The sequence below is a fragment of the Ovis canadensis genome, chromosome 4, assembly GCF_042477335.2.
Source record: "Ovis canadensis isolate MfBH-ARS-UI-01 breed Bighorn chromosome 4, ARS-UI_OviCan_v2, whole genome shotgun sequence".
Taxonomy (NCBI): Eukaryota; Metazoa; Chordata; class Mammalia; order Artiodactyla; family Bovidae; genus Ovis; species Ovis canadensis.
In genome coordinates this window covers 24,589,685-24,613,852 of record NC_091248.1, presented here as the reverse complement: position 1 = coordinate 24,613,852, position 24,168 = coordinate 24,589,685, and the positions used below count along the sequence as shown (strand labels likewise).

Sequence of the window (24,168 nt, the reverse complement as noted above, 5' to 3'; positions counted from 1 at the left end):
TCCCTGGTGACACAGTGGATAAGAATCTGCCTGCCAATGGAGGGGACACAAATTCGATCCTTGGTCCCGGAAGATCTCACATATCATGGAGGAACTAAGCCCTGCCCCCCCACCACTAAAGCCCGTGTGCTCCAGAGCCTGTGCTCCGCAAGGAGAGAAGCCACTGCAATGAGCCCGAGCACGGCAATGGACAGCAGCCCCAGCTCGTGGCAACTAGAGAAAGCCCGTGCAGCAACCAAGACACAGCACAGTCAAAAATTAAAATTTATTAGTTAAAGAAAGAAAGAAAGAACTACAGAGCAGTTCCCCTCAAGAGTTTCTAAAGAGAGCATATGGGGTGGGAAATGCAGAGTCACCTAAGGCCACTTCTGCTAAGCCAAGAAGATCAGGTCGGAGTGGAGTGAGGAGGTGGAGAGGATGAGAGGATAACAACAGTCCGCACTGCGAACGAGAGAAGCAGGAGCCAGCAGCTGCAGAGGCATGACCAACAGAGCCCTCTTGAGGGGGGCAGCCGAGCACAGGGCTCTGGAGACAAGTGCCAGCAAATCTGGGGTACAGACTGAAGGGGCAGAACAAGGTGCCGCCACACCAGAGCAGTGGAGAAAGGAAGAATAGAGCCACTTGTAGGGAAGAGAGTGCGGAGGACAGTGAGGAACGGACGAGGAGACAGCCCAGGGACAAGATCTGGACAAGACGGAGTGGCCTCCGGCGAGACACCCCACATGCCCAGAGGGAGCTGTGGTTTCGTTAAAGTCCACTACCCTTTAGGTGTGCTCTGTTTCAGGCTGCCCCTTCTGCAACAGGTAGATGTTTCAACCCAGTTAAAAAGAAAGACCTGCCAGTCAAAGGGTTAGCTGTCCATAAAAAGACTAGGAAATGTGCTTTCATGAAAGAGACACTGACTGCGTCCTAATGCTGGTTAAGGGTCTGCTAAATGCACTTAGTTCTCACACCGACCTATTGTGGCGGAAGATAGCATCCCTACTTTCTGAGTGAGGGAAACCAGAGATCTGAAAGTTTAAGAACCTAGTCCAGGGCCACGTGGTGGAGCCAGGCTTCTAACCCAGGACTCTCTGGTTCCAGCTGCCTAAACGTTCTTTACCCTGTGCCTCTAGGGAGGACCTTAAAACCACGCACAAGGGCTGATGTGGTAGAAAACAAAAGCAGAGAGTCTGCTTTTCTCTGCACGTTATCATAATGGCTTTGGATGACCAGCTCTCGGAATTTCTGGTTTCCGCTGGAGCCCCTCAGATTCACTGCATACTGCTTTTAACCGTTGGGCCCCCCACTCTGCGCTGCCTCACAGGGGGCCAGTGGCCCCTGATGTTTACAATAGTTTACAGATACATCACATCTCCCAAAGTTAGGATTCATGATAGTTTTTTTTTATGGTATCTTTGAAGAATTTCTGTTTTCATCCATGATTTCTAATCTTGAGTATCTTAGTTCTATATGTACTATTATAATTTATTGATCAAATTTTATTAATGAGGGTTGAGTCATTCACTCATCATATTTAGTTTCAGCCAAAAAAATTAAAACCTGGCTCCTCCCTCTCCATTTCTAAGGAAAACGCTAGTGAATTTTCCTAATGTTTTTCTGAAGTCCTCATTTCTATTCAGTCTTGAAAATCCAGAGAGTTAAGTTACAGAGATCCCAGTAATTCACATTTGAGGTCCAGACCCCTCTCTGGATGTCAGAGTCCCATCTTCTATCACTACTCTAATTTAGGGCATCTATAAAAAACTGATGTATCATGATGGTGCCAGGCTTGGCATGCTGGACTAGACTATAGCACTTTCAAGGTGCAGCCGCCATACAAATTGTCCAGTCTCATCATCTTCTACGGACAAGGACCTTAAGACCCAGGGCCTTCACTGAGTTGCCCAAAGTCACCCAGTAGTTTGTAGGCAACTTCATCCTAAATTTCACGTGGACCAGCAGCCTCCATGATACTCCCATATCTTCTCCTGTAAAGGTAAAACTCTTTACTGCTTCTCTGCAAACTATTTTCGTAACATCTTCCTGAACGATTAGCAAACCCATTTAATAGGCACAGACACTGAAGGTCAGAAAGGTTAAATATCTGTTCCCTGAGGGTACAGTGAACATTGCTGATGGAGGAAGAGCCAGGAGTAAAACACAAACTCCCGACTCAGAAATCAAGGCTTCTGCCCTTTAGGATATACAGACATTAAGGATATTGGCAAATAAAATCAGTAATCTTTCCAGGTTCTGGACTCTATAGTATCTAACTTCCCTCAGAGTTTTAGTATTTGTTCTTTTCAGAGAAAAATAATTTAATCGGGATGTTTAGGGTTAGAGAATACAGACAATTACCTAAATACAGTTTCCTTCTGATAAGATTTTAGAATTCGTCTTTCAGACAAATTTAGAAATGTACATGAACGTGTTTTCTTTCAGACAGAAATGTTGTAAATGACTAATCTCTGCAACACAAGAGAAATCACTAAGACATCCACACGAAGTAGCAGGATGCCCTTGTTCTTTCCTGCTTAAGAAAAGTGGAACACCACCCTCCACTTTGAGATGTTATCCTAATTACGTCCCACGATCCCAGGCTGCTTTGCGCCTGTCTGCCTCAGAGAGACAAGCGCCATTGCCGTGTTCATTGACCACCTACTATGGCCAGATGGCACTGCCAGGTGCTGGGACATTGTGGAAGGGAGCTAGGCACAGTGGATGCTCTCGGGGAGCTTGGGGTGCAGGAGAGCAGAGCACCAAGCTTTGAGGAAGGTAAAAAGCAGATGGGCTCTAGGAGTTAGAGCAAAGAGGTTCGGCTGAGGGACTCTCCCAGGTTTTAAGGAAGAGCTGGGCCTTAAAAGGACTGTAGAATTTAGTGAAGAGGGCTAAAAGGAAATGGAGCAGAAGACAGAAGAGACTCATTTCTAGGGTTCTGAAGTCAGCAAACTCATCCTTAAATTTTGGTTGGATTATATTTAAAAAATTATCCTGATACATCCCTCTGAAGGAAATCAATAGATTGTCCCCAAAGAAGAAGGAATAAAGGATATGAAGTCAACTTTCCCATTGACAAACATTTATTGGACCCCAAATACTTGCCAGTTACTGCGCTGGGTATCAGGGATACAAAGCTTTGAGAAATCTTGAACGAAATTAAAGTGGGCATTAAAAATTAGATCCTGTCTTCAACTCATGGTAAAATGTTTGACCCACAGAGCTATGCTATTACATACTTTCTTCTAGACACTCAGAGAATTCTGCCAAGAATTCCATTCTGTATTATTTTCAGGGGAAATCCATCATGAGACAACATAAGAGAGTTACATGAATATGGACCCAAACCCTATGCAGTCTCGTTCACTGCATAATAGGAGAGACACAGAATGCTGCTCATTCGGAAAGAATCAGTTGTCTGGACATGCTATACTTAGAGCACTGAGGAACATCTCTTGGTCCAGGGACCTTAGCATATGCCTTCTTCACATATCCCTACTACCAAGCCATTCAAAGGAGCTTCTCCCGGGTGACCTTCTCTCTCCTTCTTCCCGGATCTCCCGGATCCTACTTTATCATCGTTCACCTCCATTGTGTTGGACCTACACTGCTTCATCTGAACAATCTATCTGAAACACGTGTACACCTTTTAGCTCAACCACAGGCAGCTATGACGACACAACTGTTAGGCCATTCTTGTGCAGAATACAAGTATTCTCTTGGAAAAGAAGTGTAGGAAGTCACCGAATAGGACAGGACACTTTATAAATGGAAAAGTAAATGGAGGTATTTCAGTGTGACCATCACCATCTTTTTAAGTGTATTTCCATAGTTACTTTTCTGATCGCTCAGAATTCTAATGTAGTTGATGAAAGAATCTTAAGAACATGTTTCAAACGAGTCACAACAGTATGCCAGGAACATAAAGGTATTCACACTCATACACAAAGGGAACAGAATAGGAGTGTCTATCAAAAGGGAAAAATGGAAAAGATGATGACAATTATACGGATATGAACATAGTGCTGACATGTTGCATGGGGATAATTGTAATTTCATTCCATGAAAATGGAATGTTTTCAATAGATAATATTATTTGGCTTTTCTCCTTAAATTTTATAAGCTACTAATTCATTTGTTTGCCTCATGGCAGTGTCAAAACCGTTTCAAGTTCCACTGCTCAAATGCAGTGCACTAGATCACATGCAACAGCAGAAAGAGAAAAATCCAGATCATTTCCAAATTGATGGGAACCAATTTATTTAGAAGGCTGAACTTAAAAAAAATAAAGTCCCAAAATTTACAATTGAAAAATTTGGTGGTACAGTTGACTTCTTCCAAGATATTTAGCAGATTTTCAATATTATATTTTAAAGGCCAACCCTCCAAAAAAACACCAGCTTAGAAATGCCTGAGGGAGGGGAGAAAATGCATTCAAATGCACTGAATTATATTATGCCTTTTCTGTTGAAATAACAGGTTTTTTTGTGGTAATTACTTAATAAAGGTAATGTTCATATACACATATAAGTCAAATTAAAATTGAGGGTAACTAATTTCAAAGTTATTAAACCAGAGAAGTTTTTTTTTTAAATCAAGATGATAAACAGAACTTTGTAGACAAAAAGTATAAATTTACATGACCTCTAATTAAACTTATTGTTATAGTAGATTCTAATAAAACTTTATTTCTGAGTTTCTGGAAAATGTACTTTATAAACTCAAATGGCTAATATAAATCAGAGATCATTTAGAATTAGATGTACATTATACAATTACTAATTTTAAACACATTTCTCATTTCTTAAACAGTGTTATAAAAGTATAGACCAGAATTAAAATTTTCATTTTTATTTTAGGAAAAAAAAACAAAAACTTAACAGATATTTGGTATAAAATGGTCACACAGGGAATGTATCCCTTACGTGACACTCAGAAAACTTTTAGGGTAAGCTGCAACAGCGTATCTGGAAATTCATGAATTCCAATTTTTAAAAAACTAAGGTGATTTGCAACTTTAGAATATCTGAGATGCAGTGTGAAAATACTGGTACAAATAATTATTCTGGAATGATGTACTCATTCATGGAGGACTCCTAAACAAAGGAGTCAGAATTTTGTTCACAGTTTATAAACTTGGCACAAATTTTGTTGATAACCTGTTACCCACAAAGGAAGGTATCCATAAACAAAAACAATCTGGTATTTACTAATTTTATACAATCCATTGTAAAACTTCCTGATATGAAGCTTTAACCAACGTGGAGTTTGAATGAACCATAACCAAGCAGAGTGAATATGACAAATTAACAGTATCAGAGAAAGCAGATGACATAAAGAGAGGTAAGTAACACTCAGTATTAATCTATGTCATTAAATAAAGTTTCATTGTTTTTGAAATTGCTCAAGTAATCTAGTAAGCTAAATCATGGAGTTTCTAATTAATCTATGGTTGTTATCCAATTCAGTAATGAAAAATGCAACTCAGTGTAGAAAAGATATTTTTCTGTTAATTTAAAAGATATTTACAGCTTACTATTTTTAAACAAATTATTTACTCAAATTCTTACAGTCATTTGCTGGTTCCTATGACTATTTATTGACAATTATTTCTGAGTTACATAAATGTGTTAATTACCAACAAATAAATCTTGTTTTAAAAAGCATTGATAGTGTAAGTAATTATCAAAATGGAGGATTCCCATTTGTGTCTCTGGTTTAAAGTCTAATTAGTGATTTGTAGTGATCCAGTATTTTATAGAAATACAAATTCCAACACTTTGTTTTCTTAAGTTTGTAAGGTATATGAGATTATAGCTAATCTTTACTAATATAAATTTTGTTCAGAAATTGGATTTTAATTTAGAAGATATGCTTCTAAACACAAAAAATGTATTTTATGAACTATCTTAAGCATAAAACACACACTTTTTATTTTTTAAGAATAAATTATTATAATACCTTGCAAAATATTTGCTAATGAAAATGCAACAATTTTTATTTACCTAACCTGTTACTTCACATTATACTATAGAATCAATTTTATAAAGCAAAATTTTGATCTACTGTGAAATTAGCAAAATAGTTTAATTCAAAATGTCAACAGATTTATAGTGGTAGTATTTTTCATTCAAACAGAATTTTTCTGGGTTTTAATTTTTACACAGAGTCCTGAAATAAATAACATTTTTTTTAGGGTTTGCATTAAGATATTTCAAAGGGTTTCAAGTATTTTACAGATAGAGATTTTGGATAATATTGAATTCTTTCCAAAAAAATAGTCATTTTAAGTTTTGTTTTACTTCATTGTAAAAGTCTAGAAGACTTTTCTTTTCCTCCAAAATCTAATTTTCACCTGAAATATTGAGGTTTTCTCAGCAGGTAAAGTATACATTCTTACAAAGTTTCAAATTTCAGAAGTCCAGTAATGCATTTAAAGTAAGCACCCATCGAATCGTGTTCTCTCTTCTTTGTGTGTGTGTGCGTGTGTCTATTATCTTGCTGTTCTGTTACTTAAAGTCAATTTTAGGCTTTTTACCTCCACAGAAATACCTTAGTGAACCCTCGGCAGTTACTAATCACTTAATAACTGTGAGCCGGCCAGCCCCTTCAAGTAGATCGTTAACCACAAGAGTGCCAGACAATTTCCAAATCATATCCTCCGTCCAAAAGGAAAAGATAGGGCTTTGTGAGGCCGAAAGGAAGCGAAGGAAAACAAAACAAATGTAGCTCATGCTGAAAGTGAAAAGTGCTTGGACAGATTAGTATTTTCTTTTCTGCAAGGCGTCCTGCCAATTTTTTTAAATAAAGTTATTTTTTGATCTGATTTTTCAGTTTCTTGAAAAGTGTTAGTATTTACCATCCCCACCGGCCCCTCATGATTATTATCGGTCGTTTTGTGTTTTCCCCATGTCTACATCACTGACTGCTGAAACCCCCCGCCTGCCTCACTCTGTCAAAAACCCCAACTCTGGGCGACCCTGGGTTTGATAACTCAGCCGACTGCCGACCACACATCCCACTCTCCCTCTCACGCCTCCTATTTTAGTCACCCCACTCCAGTTGCAGCGAAAGCCGGAAATTTTCATTTAGCTCCCCCCTCTTTCTCGCCCCCCACTCGGAGCGGAGAGCCGGGGAGCCGGAGGCTCAGAGCACAGCCGGGGCTCGGCCGCCTCCCCTCTCTCCGGAAGGCTTTAATTTGCACACTCGCTGGCCACTGAGCGGCGAGCCCCCCACCCGGCCGCCGGGAGGGTCGCGGGCCGCCGGCCTCCAGGGCCCCCCACCCCGCCCCCGCCGCCTCCCCGGCTCGGGCCCCGAGCCCCGGCCGGAGCCCCGCGGCCTCCGTCCGCCCCCAGCGCGCCGCGCGGGCGGCGCCCTCCGCCGTCCCTCCGCCCTCCGCCGCAGTGCCCACCCCCTCGCCCGAGCGAGCGCCGCTAACTCCTTCCTCGAGCCGGTTTACCTGCTCCGCGCCGCGGCGGACACGTGCGAAGGTCGACCGGTCCTCGCAGCCCCCTCGCGAGGCCCGCCGCGGCCGGGCCCCTCAGGTGAGGCGCTGTGCGCTCTGGTGGGTGGGCAGCAGGGTGCAGGGTGGGGGGGTGGTCCTTGGGGAAGACTTGGGGGCTTGGCCCGGGGTCGGCGGCTAGGGTGGGTGGGGGTGACTGGGGCGGGGAGGGGGGGGGCGGTAGGTTCTGGGAATCGGCTTTGGTTAACCCCTTACGATCCGAGGAGGGGTGGTTACAGGGGCCAGTTTCGGGGGAGCTACAGGAGTTTCTCCTAATCTGACTAGAGGGAAACATCCCACACGAGGGACTCCCCCCAACGCCGAGCTCCTGTGCCTGCTCGCACACAGCCTTGCGCACAAACACCCACACAAACACTTCTTATCCAGTCCTTCAAACGGAACTCAGGCTCCACTGGGAAACTCACCGAGAAATTTACATTCAGGGTTTAAAATGCACTGCTTTGGGGAACCTCACGCGGGAGAGAATGTGTTTCGGTGCCTTGTATTTATTTCCCCACGAAAGCTCCCCCTCCATCTCGCCGAGGTGTGGGTGTGAGCTCCACCTTCCCCACCGCGAGATAAATGTTAACGCAGACTTCTTGCTGGCAGCCCCCGCGGGCGTGTTCTGCACTTAAGAGAGGAGTGCACGCCGGCGGCCAGTGCCCAGGCTGGAAGTCCCCCCGCAAGGATGGACGCTTGCTTTAGTTTCCTAGTTTACTTTCCTAATTTAAAATATCGTTAAAACGCACGCCCCCGGGGTGAACACCTCCTGGCCCGAGCCCCGCGCCCGTCAGTGTGCACGTGGGCGCATCTGCGTGTGTGTACACGCGGGAGTCGTGGTCCCCCGGGGCGGCCTCTGGTCGCCGCGGTGGTGGCGACCCTTGCGGTGCTTGGCAGGCTTCGGGAGAGGCACATGAAGGATTTCATTGAGTGTGAAGACAGAGAGCAGAGACAGAAAGCAGAAGGAGGCGGCTGCAGCCTTTGTAGTCGCGGAGGAATGCGGAAATGTTGAAGCACTCTGTCAAACTTTTTTGAAATGGGGTCAAGTCACATTCAGCCAGCGTGGGAAAGCAACAACAACAACAAAAAAAGTGGACGGGGCGGGGGACGGGGGGGAGGCACGGCTGCTCCCGTTTCTCTCCGCCGGAGCCGACAGTCCGGGGAGCGAGGGGGGAGAGCCGGGGCGGGCGGTGCGGGGCCCGGCGGGGGCGGCGGGCGCAGCTCCCTGCGGGGGTGGGACGTCCCCGCCGCTTCCTTCGCCGCCGGGCGGCGGGCAGGACTGGGGCTGGGAGGGGGCCTGCGGGAGGGGGCGGGCGGCGCCGCTCGCCGCGGCTCCTCCGCTACCTGTGTGGCCCTCGGCCTGGCTCCGACCGCTGTTCCTTGGCTCAGGGGGCTCGTTCCTCGGCCCCCTTACCCAGGACTGGCCTTCACCTTTTAAGGAGAATTTTGAATGGAGAGAGTGTGAGGGGCCCGGTGCTCTCCGCGGTCCCCTCCGCCCGCAGACCGCAAGGGTCGCGCAGTCTGTATCTTTAATTCCTGGCGGAAGGCGAGCGAGCCAGAGGTTGCGGGGCAGGTAATTCCGAGGAGCTCCGGGGAATTTCGGACAAGCAGTCGGAGCGGCGAATGTCCGGCGGAGGCCACAGCGTTGGTGGAGCAGAGGTCCCCTGGGTCCTGGATTGCAGCTTGAATGGGAAAGAAGAGTGCGACCCCCCCCCCCTTCGCCGCTTTGTTGTGTGTGTGGGGTGAGCTCCGGGGGTCACTGGCTGCTATTCGGATCCGACCTTAAACTGAAAGGGGAGTGGAGCAACCACCTCTGCTACCTACTTCGGGAACAACCCTGGGAGTGGGGAAAGGTTCTCGAGTCCTGGCCCCGGGGGCGCAACCCCTTTTCGCTTTCCCCTGGAGGCTCAGCCTTTACTCCCCCCACCCCTCACCCTATTTAAGGGGAAGCTGAGTTTTGCTCAGGTTGCAATCGGTTGAAAAATTCAAGGCAAGTCACGATTATGCCGCTTTGCTTCTGAAGTTGTTCTCCAAGGAGACGACAAGCTGAAGTGCGGCGAGCACCTCTTTATCCCATTCTTAGGGTTCCGTAGGCGACTTCACCCGCCCCCTCGCCCCCGCCGCCACACCGCGGGGGGAGGCATCGCTCACCCACTTCGGAGTAGCGGGAGCTCCCGCCCTCTCGGATCTGATGGGTTTCCACCAGGGAGGTCTTCCCAAGTAAGAGGAAGGATTCCGTTTCCAACCCAGACTCTTTTACCTTAAAAAGACCATTTGTGTGTCGTTTTTAAATGTCTCCTCGTAGAAAAACTGAAAGTAGAAAGAAAGGAAGCAATTTCCGAGCAGATGTCTGACCACCCCTTCTCGCACACTCGCAGCATCGGGTTACAAAGGTCCTGGGAGCCCCCACCCACATTCTGCGGCCGCACTCAGGCGGACCCGAGGTCTGTCCACACCAGGCTGCGCACGACCCCAGAACGCCCCCACGGCACCCATGGAGCCCCTGTCCCCTGACGTCCAGGCCCGGCAGGCAGGGAGGGGAGCAGCGCAACACAATGATACAGGGAAATATTAAGCCGTGACATTGACGTGCCCGGCGCCTCCCCTCCCCCGCGCTCCCGGCACACTCTGGGCTGCTTGGCACGCCCCCTCTCGTTCCACCGCGTCCAGCGCCCCGCGCTCATCCCCGAGGGGCCCCTGCAACCTCTCCGGGCGAAGACGGCTCCAGCTCTGCAGGGAAAGAAAAGTAACTTCGTTTTTCTCGGAGGAACCAGGAAGGAAGCGGCCTGGGAGGGCAGGAGCTCGCAGAGGGTAGCGATGGGGGCTGCGTAAAGGAGGAGGAGGGGTCCCTGTAGGAACCCCGGAGAAGGCGCCTGGGATGTCTGATTACACTTTCTTCTTGTCCTCCCGTCTCCTCTTTTAGGTGGAATGACCGTGGACTGAGACGCGCTCGGGCTGAGACAGACTATGTAATCGCCTCGGTGTCTGCAGAGGACTGCGCTTCTGGGAGGGAAGAGGAGGGATCGGCTCGCTCCTCGGCGACTCAGCAGGCGGAGTTTCGCAGCGGCGGCTCCAGGGTTGCGCCCGCCCGCGGGGAGGTCGCTCCATCCAGCCCCGGCGGCCGCGAGAGTCCGAGCGCCCGAGCGTGGTAGTCGGCGGGGGGTGAGAGAGTAAGCGAGACCGAGCTCCGGGGCGCGAGGGAGCCGGCCGGGGAGTCCGGGAGGAGGCGAGCGGCGGCCACCAGCGAGCCGAGCGCGCCCCCCGCCCGCCCCAGCGGCACCGCGCCGGGCGGCATGGAGAAGGACGGCCTGAGCCGTGCTGACCAGCAGTATGAGTGCGTGGCGGAGATCGGGGAGGGCGCCTACGGGAAGGTGTTCAAGGCCCGGGACCTGAAGAACGGAGGCCGTTTCGTGGCGCTGAAGCGTGTGCGAGTGCAGACTGGCGAGGAGGGCATGCCGCTCTCCACCATCCGCGAGGTGGCGGTGCTGAGGCACCTGGAGACCTTCGAGCACCCCAACGTGGTCAGGTGAGCGGTGCATCGGCGCCCGTGCCGTCGGGGGCCGTGTGCTGGGGGAGGGCCTGGTATCCCCGGCCCCACGGAGATGCTGCGTGTGCGGAAGGGTGGGGGGACGGCGGGGGAGGCATGGCGCCATCCGTCGACCTTACGGAGTGAGAGTGAGTTTTGTCGACAGAGCCACGAGCCAGAGCTGGTGATCTTGCCAGACAGCGAGCAAAAAGACCAGTCAGAAAATATGACCTGCGCAGCCTTCCTCGCCGCTGTGCCAGTTCTAAGTGTTTTTCTCCTGGTTCGTCCTGAAAGGGGTCCTGAAAGATGGGTGTCTTTTAGGGGATAGAACAGGGCAATCTCGGACAGGCCTCCACCCACCCCCAGCCCCCCACCCCCAGCCCCCCCGCGTAGTTTCCTTGGCCATTGGGGAAGTTTTTGAGAGAATGAATGAGAGGTAACAGGGTATGGTGGTAATTAGTAGGAAGAAAAGTCTTCTGCCAGAGCCTAGTATAAATGAGGTTTTAAAGTGCAGAAACACTTGAGAATAATTTTGTCAATTACACCTACAGTTTCCTTTCGCTAACATTGCATAATGATAAGGATTCCTGATGAAGAACTTCAGTGCCAACGCCCAGTTTGTGTCCTTTTAAAAATGTCTTCCAAATATGTTATCTGTTTGTACTATTTTGTGTGTCTAAGAGGGCATAGTCCTTAGGCTCCTTCCCTGTCAGTCAGTCCAGGTTATGGAATATTTAGATTCTAAACGTCCTGCCCAGGATTTTCCTGGGTGGGCTGTGCTGGAGGGTGGGGAGGCAGCAGTTCTTACAGTGTTTCTTGTGTGGGATCCAGTATTAAACCAAAGTGTGTGACTTTGGATAATGGTGTTTTCTTAGTGATCCTGGAATTTCCCCATTGTGTGTTTGACATTGTGTGGTGTGTCATCCTTTTCTTTTTTAAACAGAGGTGCATAGTTTTAAGCTGAAAAGGAATGCCCGGAAACTTCTACAAATTAGGGTGTGATTTTACCTTTCTCAACGTCTAAGATAATAAGTTGGAAAAAGGAGGTCTTGAAGTCTTCTTCCTGTCTTCTCATCCATCGAGGGGCTCTAGTCAACAAATACATATCTACTACTGTATGTGTGCTGTGGATGAGATTATGTAAATAAGCATAGCTAAATGTTTTTGTGAAAAGTCAAACAATTTAACATTAGTCACCAAAGTGGAGAGACCCAAGACTGACCTTTGAAATACCAAGCCCTCTATAGACTCAGGGAGCCCATGTGTCTGCAGTCTTCCTGGGAGGTTTCGACTTGTCTCCTCTCATCCCAGGCTGGATGACTTGTATGGTGCTTTGTTCCTGCCACGGTCAGGACTCAGGCGAGAAGGCAGCAAAGAATCGTAACTACGTGAGCAAGGCAGTAAATGGCTGTAAAGCTTGGATCCCAGTATACCTATGTTTTAGCCAATAGAGAAGAGAGGGACTGAAAGAATCAGTGATTTAGGAAGATGAGATTATATATAAAAACTGTAGGTAACCTGTGTGTTTTTTTGTTGTTGTTGAAAAACAACAGAAACCCTTTTGGGTCATCTTTGTGATACTGGAGAGGAAAGCGAAGGGTACATTTGTACCCTGTAACTTAGTTATCTTCCTACAGGGATCACCCAGTCACTTCCCAAAGGGTGAATTCCACTGCTAGAATTTAAGTCCAAAATTCTTGTTTTATTTTGTCTGTTACCTATGGATAGTGTCCAGTTAAGGATGATTATCATGTATATAAATAAAATCATGTCCTTCCAATCGTAGAGGTATTACAGAGGCACCCCTGTGTAACACCGTCCTTTCCCTAAAGCACTATTTACTCTCATAATGGAGGGAAGTTGTTTTTGCCCTTGTGCCGGCAAACCCAACTTATTCTCTTGATTTATCTTCTTGAGGTTGGTGTGTCTTTACACATTTCTAACGAAGCCATGTTTTGGATTCTGTACTGAGAAATTCTAGGAGATTGCATTGATAAGTTGAAATTGTACTGATATGTTGAAGACAAAGGGATCATTTCTAAAACTGTTTCACATGTTAAGTGGTAAAGATGACATCTACCTCTTAAGACTCGTGAGGAGAAACTGAGATAGTGTATATGTGAACAGTTTATAAATTTAAGAGTGCTTTAGATGTCCAAGTATTATTTGTGTTCAAAGATTGACGGTGGGGATGGGGGGGTGGGGAGGGACAGGGGGCTTGCCTTGGTAAAAGTTCCCAGTAAGGCTCACCTGTCCTTTCCTGTAGGACGAATCATACTCAAGCCTAGACATTACAAGCTCCAGAACCACGAAGCTACTCGAAATATAATGAGCCTATAGTTTGTCAGAAAGGACCATCAGTTATATGCCATGAAGTTCAATGACACTTGAGAAAATCATCGATGATGTCATCCTCACGAGCTGCAGATCTCCATTCCATTTGTTTCCTTCCTGTTTCTTCCCTTCCGCTTCTGCCTGGGGGCAATTACTGGTCCCCACGACTTGCTGAGCTTGACTAGGAATTCACATTTTAGATGATGGTGAAAATTGCTCAGGCAGGATTAGGAAATCAAGGACAGGTGACAAATTCTTCTCTTCTAAGGGAGAGTTGTCAGAGTTGGGCCCCCAAACCTGTGATTTATTGTTGCCCCAGAGGATCCATTTTACAGTCCTGTGGCTGGTTCTTTAAAGGTTTCTTAAAAGGGCAGATAGGTGCCTGTATAAATGCCTTCAAGTCACATGTAATTGATCATAATTATAGGCCCTACCCACAGACAGTTAACCCCAAAGCTTGAAGAAGTATAATAAACACATTAGTTTTTCAAAAGTTTGAGATATTGGGTGGATTTGCCTGAAAAGCTGCCTGTTGTTGCTGGCTCTGGGACTGCCGGCATGCACAGGGATAATGACTTGAAATTCTTGCTTACCTGTGGCTTGATGTATCCCAGGCCCAGGCTTGATCAGCTAGTCAGTGTCTGGGATATAAATTTATTTGTATTTTACAGTTAGTTAATTCTAAATCTGGCAGCCTTCACCAGAATCAGACTTCAGTATGATCCTATATTAGAGCTTCTGCACGCCACAAATGAATCCCGTTTTACGTTCTGAACTAAGTAAGCAGAGTGGATAAAATAACATGTCTTATCAGCATTCTATCCATTCACCAAATATTTATCAAGGGCCCAGTATTTGCCAGAAACTATTAGAAGCTGGGGATACATCAGTGAACAAGTTGAAAAAGTCTCTACATTTACAGAACTTAACCTTGTCATGGGATGAGCAATTCTTTGATCTTTTTAAAAATTCATTTCTCTTTATTTCCATTGACTTTTTGCTATATTTCACCTAACCATTTTTTTAAAACAGTTAATATTTGTGATAATTTGGTTACCGAGAATTTGCTGATTGAATAGATAACTGAAACACTAATCAGAGTCAAATGCTTTGGCGGGATTAAATTTCACTTTAGGGACATACACAGAGATCTGTATAAGGCAATATTGACATGCAATTGATAGATATGAACATCTGAGCTTCACTTACTCAACAAAGATTTAGGAAGGACTTACTGTTTAAAAACCAACGGGATTTGAAACAATAATTCTCCCTGGTTTTGAAGGAATAATATGGTCACCATAACCTGGAGACATGAGTATCATGTCAGAGATACTGGCTAGTGTTATCAGTGTTGTCTCCAGGGATGGAATTTGTTAGGGTAGCAGGGGAAGTCATTCAAATTCAAGTACCAGTTCAGTAATCTAAAGCTCACAGTATTTCAGTGAATAAACTGGTGATGTCTGAATATGTTAAATTATCGCTATTAGCAAATTTAATCGCTGCTGTAAGAAAACCTGAAAAATGCATATAGCTCACCGGTGGTTATTCAAGGAGAGTTTTCCCATTTCCTCTTTTTAATGATCTCAGTAATATCATAAAAAGAATACACATGTGATTTCTCTGGGAAAACCTATTAACAGAGCAGAAAGATACCTGATTTGTTGCTGCATAAACAGGGATCCTCAGGTGGGTTAGTTTATGGGAATCCTTCTGAATAAAATGTTATTTTGTGGGTGAATAATATATTTATTTGGAGAAGGCAATGGCACCCCACTCCAGTACTCTTCCCTGGAAAATCCCATCGATGGAGGAGCCTGGTGGGCTATAGTCCATGGGGTCGCTAAGAGTCAGACACGGCTGAGTGATTTCACTCTCACTCTTCATTTTCATGCATTGGAGGAGGAAATGGCAGCCCACTCCAGTGTTCTTGCCTGGAGAATCCCAGGGACGGGGGAGCCTGGTGGGCCGCCGTCTATGGGGTTGCACAGAGTCGGACACGACTGAAGCGACTTAGCAGAATATATTTATTAGGACTTGTTTCAGTGAAGACTGGAGAAGCAGGAATTTTAAATGTCTTTTTATGTGAAAAGTAGGTTTTGTCTTTCAATCTCTGAGAGCACCTTGGGAAGTCTCCAAGTTATTGAACTTATTTAGTAAATACACACTTTCCTAGTGATGTTCTCCCATTCCTCGTTGCCACAGAAGAACTTGGTAGGGCTGAACTGTTGCCATGGATTGCGCTGTGTCCTTTTCACACAACTGTTACCACTATGGAACTATTAGAATTTCTCCATCAATGAGGAAGTAGCTCCTAAGAAGAAGACTTGTTTAAACTTGAGTATCTTTTAGGGTATTTTCCTATGTTTGGAACAAAGGTAAGTGAATATCTGTGAAAACAGACTCCTTATTAAAAGTAAATTACCTTTAGGGAGGAGAGAGAAGCACTGAAACATATATATTAGCCTGTGTAAAACAGATAGCTAGTGGGAAGTTGCTGTATAATACAGGGAGCCCCACCTGGCCGTCTGTGACAACTGAGAGGGGGATGAGGGTTGGGAAGAAGGCTCAAGAGGAAGGGTGTACACACACACACACACAGACACACACACACACACACACACTCTCTCACTTAATAGCTGATTCACATTGTTGTATGGCAGAAACCAACACAACATTGTAAAGCAATTATCCTCCCAATTAAAAATCAAATTTTAAAAAAGTAAATTACCTTAAAAAAAATCATGTGTCACTCTTAATGATTTCCTAAGAATGTTTTTTAAGAATAAAACATCCAATACTCTGTGTCATGGGAAACTCATTAATAATAGGATTGGAAGACACTTTGGAGGTCTTTCAGCCCTTTGATATTATAGATAAACTAAAATCCAGAGGTCAGGCAGCTTGCCTGCCATGCCATTTGAAAGTTGTTAACATGCTCTAAAATCTCAGTAGCAGTTTTAAAATAATTTCTTTCGTTTGATGGAAGAAGTTAACTCTAGTGAGTACATTTCTAGTTTGGAAAAAATGAACTATATGTAGACAAAGGTGATGGTTTGCCAGGAATAAATGACATATCAACTCAGAAAATTCTTGAATTCTGCAGTATGCCTTACTGAAGTAAATCTGTAAAAAAGTGTGGAGATTACCCATTAAATTCTGCTTTTAAGGAAATTGGGTAATAACTATGATCATTTAAATAGCTATAGTTAAGTAAAAACATGGGTAAATAATGTAGTTAAATAATTAAGTAATAATACTAAATTCATTTGAGACAAAGAACAGGTAAATCTAAATGCTTATGAACTATTTCATAATGTGGCCCTGGCATCTGATTCCCAGTTAGTGAAATAAACACTATAATACTTGAAAGTTAGGTAGGCTAGCAACTTCTACTAGACACCTAAGCAAATATGTGTTGCCCATGCCTCTTGAACTGACCACACCGTTTCTAGTTCCCATGAGGCTCAGATAAGCTTCTCTGTCTTCTTTTGTAAGGTTGGTTTGTTTGGTTTTGTCTGCGCTGGATCTTGATCGGCGCTCAGGCTCTCTCTAGTTTCGGTGAGGGGGAATGTCTCTCTGGTTGTGATGTGCGCCGGCTTCTCACTGCAGTGGCTTGTCTCAGGGTGCCCAGGCGCTAGGCCTGTGGGCTCCTGGAGTTGCAGCTCAGGGGCCCTAGAGCATCCACTCAGTAGTTACGGCGCACAGGCTTAAGTTGCTCCATGGCGTATGGAATCTTCCTGGACCAGGGATCGAACCTGTGTCCCCTGCATTGACAGGCGAATTCTTCACCACTGGACCCCCAGGGAAGTCCTTCTCAGTCTTCTTAGGAAGGAAATTAATCATGAGCTTCCTGGTGTTCTAGAACACAGCAGAGATGAAATCTGGGCACAGGAGGAGTGGGAGTACAAATAAGAAGGTAGTGTTTGGAAGTGGGGCCCTTTACAAGTGCATGGAAAATAGACACAGGTGGTTGGTGACAAGCCTGCCTACATAAAGGTTACCATTTGATTGGTGATCTATAGATGCTAAGTCTACTGGGGCAGGCGGGTGAGCAGTCAGAGGGAGGAGTTTTGTAAGAGCTACCAGACAGTTGTTCTGAATGTCACCTGTGTGTTGCCATGCTTGATTTTGTTTTACCAGCTACTCATGTAACTGCTCCCCATTAAAGTGAAATAAAGGCGCCTTTAAAAATATATATTTATTTATTTATTTATCAGCATGTGGGATCTAGTTCCCTGACAAGGGATCAAACCTGGGCCCCCTGTCTTGAGAGCTTGGAGTCTTAGCCACTGGACCACAAGAAAAGTCCCAAGAACATTTTTTAAAAAATATTTTTAATCGGAGAATAATTGCTTTACAGTGTTCTGTTAATTTCTGCCATACAGCAACGTGAATCAGCCATAATATCCGTATATCCTCTTCCTCTTGAGCCTTCTTCCCCCCCCCCGCCCACCTCTTCAGGGCATCCCAGAGCACTCAGCTGAGCACCCCCCGCCCACCCCTTCAGGGCATCCCAGAGCACTCTGCTGAGCGTGCCGTGTAGGTGCTTCCCGATAGCTGCCTGTGTTGCACGTGGGAATGATACGTGTCAGTGCTACTCCGTCAGCGCACTGCCCCCTCGCCTTACCTCGCTGTGCCCACAAGTCCACTCTCTACGTCTGCCTCTCTGTTCCTGCCCTGCAAATAGGCTCATCAGTACTCTTTTGCTCAATTCCGTATATATTCGTTAATATATGATATTTGTTTTTCTCTTTCTGACTTAGTTCACGCCGTAAACAGACTTTAGGCTCATCCACCTCAGTGCAACCAACTCAAATTCGTTCCTTTTTATGGCTGAGTAATACTCCATTGTATGTATGTATCACAAAATAAAGGCAGCTTAAAGCATGTGGCAGGAATCTGTGTGTGCGTGTGTGTGTGTGTGTGTGTGTGTGCACAGGCGCAGCGGTAGCCTGGAAGCCAATTTGGGATGGAATCATTATTAAACAGTTAGTAGTTTACCTAAATTTGGACAGCTACTTACTTTGTCATTCAAGTAGCCATTTTAATTACTGAGTCCTATTTAACCTTCCTAAAGGATTTTAGTTCAGTAGAATTAGAATCACAGTACAGGAGTTTTTTTCATTGAAAAGGGTTTTAGGTTTAACTTGATTCAACCCTCTTTGACCTGTGTAGGAATTGTTGTGTAAATGCATTAAAAAATTGCCTGATTTTTAATCAGTTACTTTATTCCTCAGTTACATGAGTTATAGATACAAACTGAGGATAACTAAGGCTCAAAAACAGGTTTATATCTAGTGTTAACAGAACAGGATGACTGGTGGGCATTGCATATCAGAAAACATTCCTTTGAATGAGAAGAATATTTTCAGTTTAATGATTTTGTGTTTGCTGACTTGAAGACAAAGGTGGGCTGTATCTTTTATATCCATAAATAACAGGGTCCATACTGTTAGTTGCCCAGTAAGTTTCCTGAATGAAGTAGAGTAAATTAAATGATACGCCCCTCACATGAGACCTTTTCATCGTTTTAGAGTTGCATGTAACATTATAGGGCTTCCTTGGTGGCTAGTGGTAAAGAATCCGCCTACAGTGCAGGAGATGCAGGAGACACTGGTTCGATCGCTGGGTTGGGAAGATCCGCTGGAGGAGGGCATGGCAACCCACTCCAGTACTCTTGCCTGGTGAATCACGTGGACAGAGGAGCCTGGAGGGCCACAGTCCACGGGGTTGCAAAGAGACGGATACCGCTGAAGTAACTGAGCAAGCACGAAGGAACATAGTATCTCAAGCTAAATGCTGGCAAATTATTGGTTTAGACTGTAGCAGTATGCCAAGCTATTTAGTAAGAACGTTCAAATACTTACTGATATTTAAAATTTTCCCTGTGACTGTCTATTTTTTTAATCTTTAGTCCTAGCTTCAACTCTGATAGGATTTTCTTGTGTTCTCTGTGTACGTTCGGTGCTTGCATCCTGCAGTAATAGTGACTAGTCCATTTCCCCTCCCTGGGCTCCTTGCCGCCACCGCTGTGTTTAATGGGAGCTGGTCTCAGAGCATGCCCTCCTCCCTGTACCACCTGCCTGCACTTGTTGAAATGCTATGTATGCATCCTCCAGAACCAAGCTCTAGTGCCCCTTTTTTTGGGCAGGGGGTAGACCGTCCTCTTTATTGTTTGTAGTATTGCTGTTGGGTTGTGCCTTACAAACAGAGGAATTCTGATAAGTTCAATTTCACACTTTCTTATCCTAAAAGAAAAAAATCAGTGCACAGTGTTCATAATTACATATGTTGAATTATCGAAGTTATCTGTGACAGGGGTGGATTTCCATTTTGAGCAAACACTGAAGAAAATCAGTTTCTTCACGTAAAATTTTACACATCGGAGGTTGGGAGAATTTCCCACAGTCCAGATTCTGTCTTCATGTATTTCAGACCCTGTTTCTCCTCCGTTAGTCATGTGCTTCCGGACTTTTGTGTGTCCTTAATACCTTCATTTGGATAAAATTTCTGCTTCCTTTGAGCCTTAACAACTTCAGCCCTCCCTTATGGTACTTGGTATATGTCTCTGCCCTGTATATTATTATACTTATTATATAAGGTATAATATCAATCCCCTCCTCCCACTGTTTCTGATCCTTTTAACTTTCCACACCTGTAGTGGTGAGCTCCTTGAGGCAGAAAGTGTTTATTGGGTCACGTCCATTTACATTCTACATCCAGTGGAAATAAAATGAATAAATAAACAAATGAAATAATGAAAAGGGGGTCTAGGTAAGTAAGGGATCATGTGGGTTATTTCATCACATGAATGTTAATACAAAGGAGTGTCGAAGAAAGAGGGAAAATGGATCTGTATATTGGGTTATACTTATTTGGTTTCCCAGGAATAATAAATATTGAAAAGAGGAATTTTCATTTTTTTTACTCCAGCATATATAGTTTATAGTCAAGTGAGTTTTAAAATTTAAGTAATTCCCATGGTTAATTGTACAGTGTTGGACTCAATTTACGTACTGCAGAGAAGACATTAGCATCAGGAAATGTGCACAGATTCAGTAAAAGTTGAAACTAATTTGCACGTTTTTTAATATAAGAATGGAAGTTACTCTGAATACATTTTAATCAATTGCTTGAATTCTTTTACTTTTCTTTTTACCACTAATGTGGCTTTCTGTGCTGGAAGAACTCTCCGGAGGAATGGAATTAGGTGAAATCTTTCTGTGTGCGAAGTCATTCGGTTGTGTCTGACTGTTTGCAACCCTGTGGTAGCCCGCCAGGCTCCTCTGTCCATGGGATTCTCCAGGCAAAAATAGTGGAGTGGACTGCCATTTCCTCCTCCAGGGGATCTTCCTGACCCAGGGATCAAACCCTTGTCTCTTACCTCTCCTGTACTGGCAGGCAGGTTCTTAACCAATGAGCTACCGGGGAATCGCCTTTCCCCAATATCCTGTTCTTTAATGGGTTTATTGTGGGCAGGTCTGAGGACACAGCACCCCCAAGAACACGTTGTCAGAACTTTTGGAAGTGCGATATCTTTTTTAGTTCACTGTTCAATTTAACTCAAGGAGGAATTGAATTATTTGTTCTTTCTCTTTTTATTTCAGAATCTCAAACAGAATGATTCCTTTTTATGTCACACACTGGAATTTCTGCTTTTTTATTTTCCAAGGCTCTTCTTTCGGCATGACCACCTTAGGACATTTTAAATTTCGTTCCATATACTCTGTGTTTAAGTCATTAAGATCTTTCAGGGACACTAATCTCTAATGAAGTCTTTTTTATTTTGCTTCCTTTGATTGTTATCTCATAAATTTCTGTGTTAGGTATTCCTAATGATTACTGTAAAATATGTACTTTTCCTAATGTTTTCTTTTTAGAAGGTAAGGTATGAATGTGTAAAGCTGGAAACATTAACGCTTAGCCCTATTCAGCAACAGAACAAGAAAAACAAAATATGTCTTTGCATTTTAAATGTTAGGCTATTGGCTCTGACCAATACATTTTAAAACTTTTTGGTGGAAACCAGGAAACTAGCTGAGTGGTTTCAAGTTGGGAGTTTTAGATGATGTCGTCTACATTCCAACCATGTAGAATCACTTAAAGGAGCTATTAAATAGCCTTGGATAAAAATGGGATGTTTTCTTGTTGAGCCATAAGAAACCCAGAGACAAGATTTAGAGATTGGGCTGGAAAGGACTCCTGTTGCTGATCAAGACTGAAGTGTATTTAAGTTACGGAAGTCCCCTTAAAGAACAGGGACAGCATCCCTCCTTTGAAATAACATACCTCTTACGTATTAAGATGAAAAGAAAAGTTGCGACATCCTGCTAGTTGTTACAAATTCCTTTAAGCCCATGAGATTTAATCAGTAGTAATTTCTCTAACCAAGAGCTCATTAGGCTAGAGCTTAGGGTTGATGATGCCTCTTGGGTCCTCAACTAAACCAGTTAGTTTTGCAAAGAGCAAAAGGTTGACTTAGAGGGGAGAGTTGGTCTCTAGGAGAGCTATACAAAAGCATGGTTGATTTGGTGGTACTCATTCCTGATGCGAGAAAAATAGGACTTTTGAGATGAGTCAAGAGTAGCATCTTTGTTTATGAAAAATGATGTAATTTTTTCCCACTTTAAGTGATAAAGTTGAGAGGTGAAACCATCATTAGACCAAAAGATAATGGTTAAGAGATACCTTATGAACTGAAAGGACCACAGACTCATTAAAAGGGAGGGAAGAATATGGCAGAAAGTGAGCTAAGTTGAGGTAGAAGTGAGAGATACTATATGGTGAAGATGTAAAATAGTGACAGAATCTGGCAATGCTTACATAAATCTGAATTTTCTTAGAGTTCAAGCTTTGAAACTTAGTGAAGCCTACAGTTCTGGCATGTTTAGAAAGACCACAGCCAGTGTTTGTTGAATAAGTAAACTCAGGCTATCATTCTTTTTAATTCCATAATGATAAAATGGCATGGTTGTCTGATTCCTTTTTAGCCATATTTGCATTGTCCATTGTACCTAGCATGCAAATGTCTTGAAGTAATGCATGAATTAATATAGGATGTATGCTTCGCATTAGAACATAAGCTCTGTGAAGACATGAATTTTTGCCCCTTTTGTTCACTGCTTTTATCCCCCAGTGTCTAGAACAGTGTCTGGCACATAAATACCTGTTGAGTGACTTACCAAAGAGCTAAGCAGTGAGCAAAGATTACTGTTTTACAGGAGTTTTTATGACAGTAAAAATGTAAATTAACACCAAATTCAGCAGCTGCGTTATTTTTCTATTCACTCATTAGTATTCCATTTAACACTCTTAAGATTATATAGTCTAATAATTATATTAGTAAATTGGATTATGACAGTAATTAGGAATTATTGAATAATTTAATAATTAGCGAGTAGACTGGACGCTAAGATATATTCCCTCTAAACTAATTTTTCCACTGATATTTTCATTCAATTCTGAACATAATTTTACTTAAACAGTATTAACTGATATTTTAAATGGTCGTATGATTTGTGGCAGAGCTGATTTAGATATTTTGGTGGGAATTTTAGGGTATGGTTTCAGATTCTCTAGGTCACGAGATTTTATAGAAAGGATTGACAGTCAGTTTCCTGAAGAGTCTGACGTGAGCTGTAAAGTCGTGGTGTAAGCCCCTATAGCTGTCCTTACCACAGGCCGGTCTCACTGTGAACCTTGGCCCAGTACCTCTGTGTGGTGTTGCTGCCATTCCAAACACCTTTCTTCTCTGCTTAGATCAGTTGACTGTGATCACCCAAGGGATCTGACATTACTTAGTTGTGACTAATAGTAATGATGAAAAGAAAAGGAGAAAAAAGCGGAAGAGGGGGGAGAAGGGGAGGAATGGAATGGTGTGGAATAGACTAGAATAGAGTGAAAATGTGCGGTGGTCCCAGCCTACTGTCAGATACATTGCAAGGAGTTGTAACTGAAGCAGAATACCCAAGGGGGTTATTTGTGGGTTTTAATTTAAAGTAATTATGTTTTCTATTGGGGGCTTTCCTGGTGGCTCAGATGGTAAAGCGTCTGCCTGCAATACAGGAGACCCGGGTTTGATTCCTGGGTCAGGAAGGTCCCCTGGAGAAGGAAATGGCAATCCATTCCAGCACTCTTGCCTGGAAAATCCGAAGGATGGAGAAGCCTGATAAGCTACAGTCCATGGGGTCGCAAAGAGTCGGACACAACTGAGCTTCTTAAGAAGTTGTTCTGATTAATATGGCTGTGTAGTCAGTTACCCCAGAATTTAGGGGCTGGAGACAACCTTTTTCTTAGGAGCAAGGATTGGGTGGCTGGGAAACAGAGCGCGGTGAGAGTAGGATCTCTGCTCTGTGATGTCTGAGTCTTCACCTTGAGCTGACACGGCTGCCAGGGATTTGGTTCATTTTGAGATGATGTCTTCATTCACAAGTCTGGTATTCACTCAGGCTGGTTGGTATATGCTAAGACCTGAGCAGGGGGCCTGTGGACCAAAGCACATACGCCTTGATTCTCCATGTGTCCTGAGCTTCCTCTCAGCATCAAGGCTGCAGAGTACCTGGACTCCTGTGGCCCTGCATGGCCCCACAGGCCGGTCAGTGTCCTTAAGAACAGGTAGGGTTACTTCTGCCACATTCTGTTGGTTATAAGTGAGTTCAAAGCCCCACAGGTTCAGGGGAGGGCCCATCTACCATCTCTTACTAGAAAATATTAAAGAATTTGTGCCTCCTCCCTTGATAATCATGACACACATGCTTGGTGATTAATATAGCAGAGTATGTGATAAAAAAGCAAGGCTCCTGTCCCAACTATCCCTGTGCCCAGT

General features: G+C 44.4%; 1 protein-coding gene and 1 long non-coding RNA gene across 7 annotated transcripts in view; one reads left to right on the top strand and one right to left on the bottom strand.

Annotated features, from left to right (window-relative positions):
• The window catches only part of LOC138439121 (uncharacterized), a 50,725-nt gene extending 42,889 nt beyond the window's left edge, over nt 1-7,836 (bottom strand). The window contains exon 1 of the long non-coding RNA XR_011256578.1: nt 7,439-7,836. This is a non-coding gene — a long non-coding RNA (uncharacterized lncRNA). The remainder of the gene's footprint in view (nt 1-7,438) is intronic.
• CDK6 (cyclin dependent kinase 6) overlaps nt 7,092-24,168 on the top strand; it is a 259,075-nt gene continuing 241,998 nt past the window's right edge. The window contains exons 1-2 of one of the 6 annotated variants that reach the window (XM_069587399.1): nt 7,092-7,523; nt 10,404-11,006. In XM_069587399.1, coding sequence (XP_069443500.1) covers nt 10,774-11,006 — 233 coding nt within the window. In that variant the 5' untranslated portion in view covers nt 7,092-7,523; nt 10,404-10,773. Of the gene's footprint in view, nt 7,524-8,641; nt 9,223-9,892; nt 10,292-10,403; nt 11,007-24,168 lie in introns of those variants that run through there. The other 5 variants (XM_069587405.1, XM_069587402.1, XM_069587404.1 and 2 more) reach the window with 5 other exon arrangements.